Source organism: Sinocyclocheilus rhinocerous, unplaced genomic scaffold (genome assembly GCF_001515625.1).
Source record: "Sinocyclocheilus rhinocerous isolate Xijiao unplaced genomic scaffold, SAMN03320098_v1.1 scaffold11, whole genome shotgun sequence".
In the NCBI taxonomy this organism is placed as follows: domain Eukaryota; kingdom Metazoa; phylum Chordata; class Actinopteri; order Cypriniformes; family Cyprinidae; genus Sinocyclocheilus; species Sinocyclocheilus rhinocerous.
The window spans coordinates 435,279-441,260 of record NW_015625587.1 but is presented as its reverse complement, the minus strand read 5'-3'; the positions used below and the strand labels follow the sequence as shown (position 1 = coordinate 441,260).

Below are 5,982 nucleotides of genomic sequence, written 5' to 3'. Positions count from 1 at the left end.
CTATATATATATATATATATATATATATCATAGTTTTTACAAAAACATTAAGCAGCACATTCATTTTCAAAATTGATATTAATATGAAATGTTTCCTGAGCACCAAATCAGCATATTAAAATGGCTTCTCAAGAATCATGTGACATTTGCCATCACAGAAATAAATGAATAAAAGTATATATATGTATATATATAAAACTGCTGTATTTTTTTTTTTTTTTTTTTTTTTCCAGCTAAAAAGTACTAAAAATACTACAAAGTATTTTTAACTGAAATCAATTGAATTTGAAGTAGCAAAATTACTAAAACTAAAATTAAAATTAAAGCTGAATAGACATTTTTTAAAATAATAACAATAAAAATGGCAAAGCACAGTTACAAAAACCTAAACTAAAATGAAATTAATTGAAAATATAAAAACTTTTAATTCAAAATATTAATGAATACCATAACAGTATATAATTAATACAAAAATAATACTGGTCTGACCATAAATAACTGAAGCCAATTAAACAACAATTTAAAAAATAAATAAATAAACAAATAAAAAATAAGGCAAAATTGAAATGCAAACATTTTGTATAAAGATTTTAAAAGTCCCTCCACATAATTAGAAATGTTCTTTGGATTTTATTTTTTATTATTTTATTTGTTTATGATTTTTTTGTGATGTATCTGATTGTATTATTCTGATTTATTATGAGAATTCTCAATTATGATTAGTCGTGTGTCATAAGTCATTTAGTCATTTAAAATAGTTTTAAATGCTACTATATGCATACTTTTAAAATATTCATTGGTAAAACAACGTTTAGTAACGTTTCAATTAAATGACGATTATAAATCAAACACATTCTTCAGCTATAACATTTTCCAACCCGCCTTTCCAATAGGTGGCGCCTGCGCATTTGTTTATTAGCGCGATTCCAGTGAAATACACGAAGTAGTGCCGGAGTGAGACGCGCGTGCGTTATATTCTTTCAAGGAGTTACTTATGTTCACAAACCTCCTCGAAGAAGCGAAAGCTTTGAACCTGGGCAGTTTTCACTCATAAGTGTAGGTTTTTCATCTCAGCTGCCTACCCACGGTAAGATAATAAAAATAAGTCTATCAGAAGCACAGGAAATGTAATACAAACTGAGATTTGGACTGCAGCTGAGCTGTGTGCAGAACAAGCATGTTTGATCCTGTTTAATTTATTCATTGATCGTAATCTTATTTAAAATTTAGCCGATCTTGTGCGACACATCTCTGAAATAACTAATCTCAAACTAAATGGTGCGAGGTTGAACCATGTACGTTAACCTCTGACTCAAAAGTGTCACTGCATAAGGCTTGGTCTGGTTAAACTTTTAGCGGGTTGTTCCTTTACGACGTTGAACTTGAACTCGAGCTCATATCTTATTCTGCCATGTTTAAACCATTTCCTGCATTTAAATTGTGTATAAAACCTAAAAAATAAGAGCCTGTTCTTTCCCATGCCATGTTTGTCCGATAAACCGCCATCAAGCATTTGTCGCTGTCAGTCAGAGCGTGAAGTCAGCGCCAGAAAACGGAGTGCATGTGTCTCAAAACCTAGTCAGTTGCCTAACTTAGCAACATTTTAGCTGTTGATGCCCGAACAAGCCGAGGCAGGGACAATTTATAGCCAATATAAAGAGCCCTGTACAGCAGTGCGGGTCCTGGAAAGTTTTGCTTGCTTCATAGGAGTTTGAGGAATTGAAAGCCAAATGTACATTTTTCACTTTTTAACTGTACATTACTTTATAGCAGTCCAGGCCTGTTTCACGTGTAGGCTTCAAATGCGGTTTACTTTGGCCTAGAGTTTTTATATATGTTTTTTTTCCCCTATGTATATGTATATAGGAAGTTGCGTTATTGTTAACATTATTTCTAGTTTTAGGTTTTGTAAAGAATTTGGAGTCACCATGCCTGCAAAAAAAGCCGTAAAGAGACAAACAATTGCAGCACCTGAGGACTCAACGTCTGTGAAAAAACAAAAAGGCGAGTCTCTATTTTCATATAGCCAGACCTTTGATTAAACTGACCCACATTGTAGCTGTTTTTGTCCAAAAAGCATTTTTATGTGCCATTTAGGGGAGAGATTCTCTTAAAACATTCCTGATAATTTACTCACCCCCATGTCATCCAAGATGTTCTTGTCTTTCTTTCTTCAGTCGCAAAGAAATTAAGGTTTTTGAGGAAAACATTCCAGGATTTTTCTCCATATAATGGACTTTAATGGTTACCAACCGCTTGAAGGTCCAAATTACAGTTTTAATGCAGAAATAATAACAATAAAAATGGCAAAGCACAGTTACAAAAACCTAAACTAAAATGAAATTAATTGAAAATATAAAAACTTTTAATTCAAAATATTAATGAATACCATAACAGTATATAATTAATACAAAAATAATACTGGTCTGACCATAAATAACTGAAGCCAATTAAACAACAATTTAAAAAATAAATAAATAAACAAATAAAAAATAAGGCAAAATTGAAATGCAAACATTTTGTATAAAGATTTTAAAAGTCCCTCCACATAATTAGAAATGTTCTTTGGATTTTATTTTTTATTATTTTATTTGTTTATGATTTTTTTGTGATGTATCTGATTGTATTATTCTGATTTATTATGAGAATTCTCAATTATGATTAGTCGTGTGTCATAAGTCATTTAGTCATTTAAAATAGTTTTAAATGCTACTATATGCATACTTTTAAAATATTCCTTGGTAAAACAACGTTTGGTAACGTTTCAATGAAATGACGATTATAAATCAAACACATTCTTCATCTATAACATTTTCCAACCCGCCTTTCCAATAGGTGGCGCCTGCGCATTTGTTTATTAGCGCGATTCCAGTGAAATACACGAAGTAGTGCCGGAGTGAGACGCGCGTGCGTTATATTCTTTCAAGGAGTTACTTATGTTCACAAACCTCCTCGAAGAAGCGAAAGCTTTGAACCTGGGCAGTTTTCACTCATAAGTGTAGGTTTTTCATCTCAGCTGCCTACCCACGGTAAGATAATAAAAATAAGTCTATCAGAAGCACAGGAAATGTAATACAAACTGAGATTTGGACTGCAGCTGAGCTGTGTGCAGAACAAGCATGTTTGATCCTGTTTAATTTATTCATTGATCGTAATCTTATTTAAACTTTAGCCGATCTTGTGCGACACATCTCTGAAATAACTAATCTCAAACTAAATGGTGCGAGGTTGAACCATGTACGTTAACCTCTGACTCAAAAGTGTCACTGCATAAGGCTTGGTCTGGTTAAACTTTTAGCGGGTTGTTCCTTTACGACGTTGAACTTGAACTCGAGCTCATATCTTATTCTGCCGTGTTTAAACCATTTCCTGCATTTAAATTGTCTATAAAACCTAAAAAATAAGAGCCTGTTCTTTCCCATGCCATGTTTGTCCGATAAACCGCCATCAAGCATTTGTCGCTGTCAGTCAGAGCGTGAAGTCAGCGCCAGAAAACGGAGTGCATGTGTCTCAAAACCTAGTCAGTTGCCTAACTTAGCAACATTTTAGCTGTTGATGCCCGAACAAGCCGAGGCAGGGACAATTTATAGCCAATATAAAGAGCCCTGTACAGCAGTGCGGGTCCTGGAAAGTTTTGCTTGCTTCATAGGAGTTTGAGGAATTGAAAGCCAAATGTACATTTTTCACTTTTTAACTGTACATTACTTTATAGCAGTCCAGGCCTGTTTCACGTGTAGGCTTCAAATGCGGTTTACTTTGGCCTAGAGTTTTTATATATGTTTTTTTCCCCTATGTATATGTATATAGGAAGTTGCGTTATTGTTAACGTTATTTCTAGTTTTAGGTTTTGTAAAGAATTTGGAGTCACCATGCCTACAAAAAAAGCCGTAAAGAGACAAACAATTGCAGCACCTGAGGACTCAACGTCTGTGAAAAAACAAAAAGGCGAGTCTCTATTTTCATATAGCCAGACCTTTGATTAAACTGACCCACATTGTAGCTGTTTTTGTCCAAAAAGCATTTTTATGTGCCATTTAGGGGAGAGATTCTCTTAAAACATTCCTGATAATTTACTCACCCCCATGTCATCCAAGATGTTCTTGTCTTTCTTTCTTCAGTCGCAAAGAAATTAAGGTTTTTGAGGAAAACATTCCAGGATTTTTCTCCATATAATGGACTTTAATGGTTACCAACCGCTTGAAGGTCCAAATTACAGTTTTAATGCAGCTTCAAAGGGCTCTACACGATCCCAGCCGAGGAATAAGGATCTTATCTAGAGAAGTGATCTGTCATTTCTCGTCATGTCTTTACAAATGGTTGTAAAGAAAATTCTTTCCATGGATATCTAGTTAACCTGCTACTAACTGAACGTATTTCCACAGCATCTGAACATATTGTGAACATTGTTGCTATAATATTGAGTTTTATATCAGTGCTTGAATGTGGTTCTAAATTTACAGCCAGTCTTATTGGCATCAAATAATACCAAAAATGCAGACTTTGATTTTCTGTAATATCTAAATCTGTAAACTCACGCATTCTGTTTTTGTGGTGGTTTGTAGTGTCTCACAGTAGTCATGGGCAGGAGAAGGGCCTAGTGCTTGTTCTGGGGCAGGGAGATGTTGGGCAGCTTGGCCTGGGAGAGGATGTGCTGGAGAGGAAGAAACCAGCTCTGTTGACACTTCCTGAGGGTATCGTGCAGGCCGTGGCTGGAGGCATGCACACAGTCTGCCTCAGCGACACAGGAAATGTAAGTTTAAGTTTTAAATGTAAGTTTTGTGTTGACCTCAAAACCCCACTAACAAGACCGTTCAATGTTGTTTTATCATGGCTTTCTGACTTCCTGCCCGTTTTCTCTCATCCCTGTGTAGATTTATACATTTGGCTGTAATGATGAGGGCGCACTGGGCCGTGACACAACTGAGGAGGGTTCAGAGATGGTGCCAGCTAAGGTGGACCTAGGTGAAAAAGTGCTGCAGGTTTCTGCAGGGGACAGTCACACAGCTGCCCTCACGGAGGAGGGGGCCGTCTATGTCTGGGGCTCTTTTAGAGTGAGTAGCCTTTTTATATGCTGCAGCAGAGCGGAAACGCTGTACATCTTTTGATTTACCTATCCTTTCTGTTGCAGGACAATAACGGTGTCATTGGACTCCTGGAGCCCATGAAAAAATGCACATTGCCCGTCAAAGTTCCTATAGACACGCCTGTGGTTAAAATAGTCTCAGGTGGGTCATAGGAATTCAAGCTGTAGCTTTACATCAGTTTATGTAATTAATCTGCATAGTAATATTTTGAATTCAATATAAAGGAAACGACCACTTGGTGATGCTGACTGTGAATGGCGAGCTGTACACCTCAGGATGTGGAGAACAAGGACAGCTGGGCCGTGTGGCTGAGCACTTTGCAAACCGTGGAGGCAGAAAGGGATTGAGTATGTATCTCAGTTTGATTGAACTGTCACTACTGGAATTTGAATGGCAGTTAGTTATAAAATATACTCTTAAAAAAAGCTTATTGTTCCAAAACTTTATTTTTTTTAAGTCTCTCTTTCTAATGTAGACTGCATTTATTTGATCAAAATTATAGTAAAACAGCAATATTGTGAAATATTACAACTTTAACACATTTTTTTTTCTGTTTTAAAGAGTTAGTTTACCCAAAAATGAAAATTAGTCCATAAATTACTCACTCTCAAGTCATCCTAGGTGTATATGACTTTCTTCTTTCAGACGAATCCAGTCGGAGTTATATTAAAAATTGTCTTTAATCTTTCAAGCTGTTTAATGGCACTCAGCGGGTGTTGCATGCATCATTCCAAAAGAAGTTAAATAAAAAGCGCCCATCCATAAAAAAAAATTTCTCACACGGCTCCGGGGGGTGAACAAAAGCCTCCTGTAGCGAATCGATGCGTTTTTGTAAGAAAAATATCCATATTCAAAATGTAATAATCATTTTAATGTAGCTTGCGCCAACAGTTGTACA

General features: G+C 35.7%; 1 protein-coding gene across 3 annotated transcripts in view; it reads left to right on the top strand.

Annotated features, from left to right (window-relative positions):
* The first annotated feature begins 905 nt into the window (after positions 1–905).
* The window catches only part of rcc1 (regulator of chromosome condensation 1), an 8,877-nt gene continuing 3,800 nt past the window's right edge, over positions 906–5,982 (top strand). The window contains exons 1-6 of one of the 3 annotated variants that reach the window (XM_016572204.1): positions 906–1,087; positions 1,898–2,004; positions 4,563–4,750; positions 4,872–5,051; positions 5,129–5,225; positions 5,309–5,431. In XM_016572204.1, the coding sequence (XP_016427690.1) occupies positions 1,929–2,004; positions 4,563–4,750; positions 4,872–5,051; positions 5,129–5,225; positions 5,309–5,431 (664 nt within the window). In that variant the 5' untranslated portion in view covers positions 906–1,087; positions 1,898–1,928. Of the gene's footprint in view, positions 1,088–1,897; positions 2,005–2,847; positions 3,030–3,838; positions 3,946–4,562; positions 4,751–4,871; positions 5,052–5,128; positions 5,226–5,308; positions 5,432–5,982 lie in introns of those variants that run through there. The other 2 variants (XM_016572211.1, XM_016572198.1) reach the window with 2 other exon arrangements.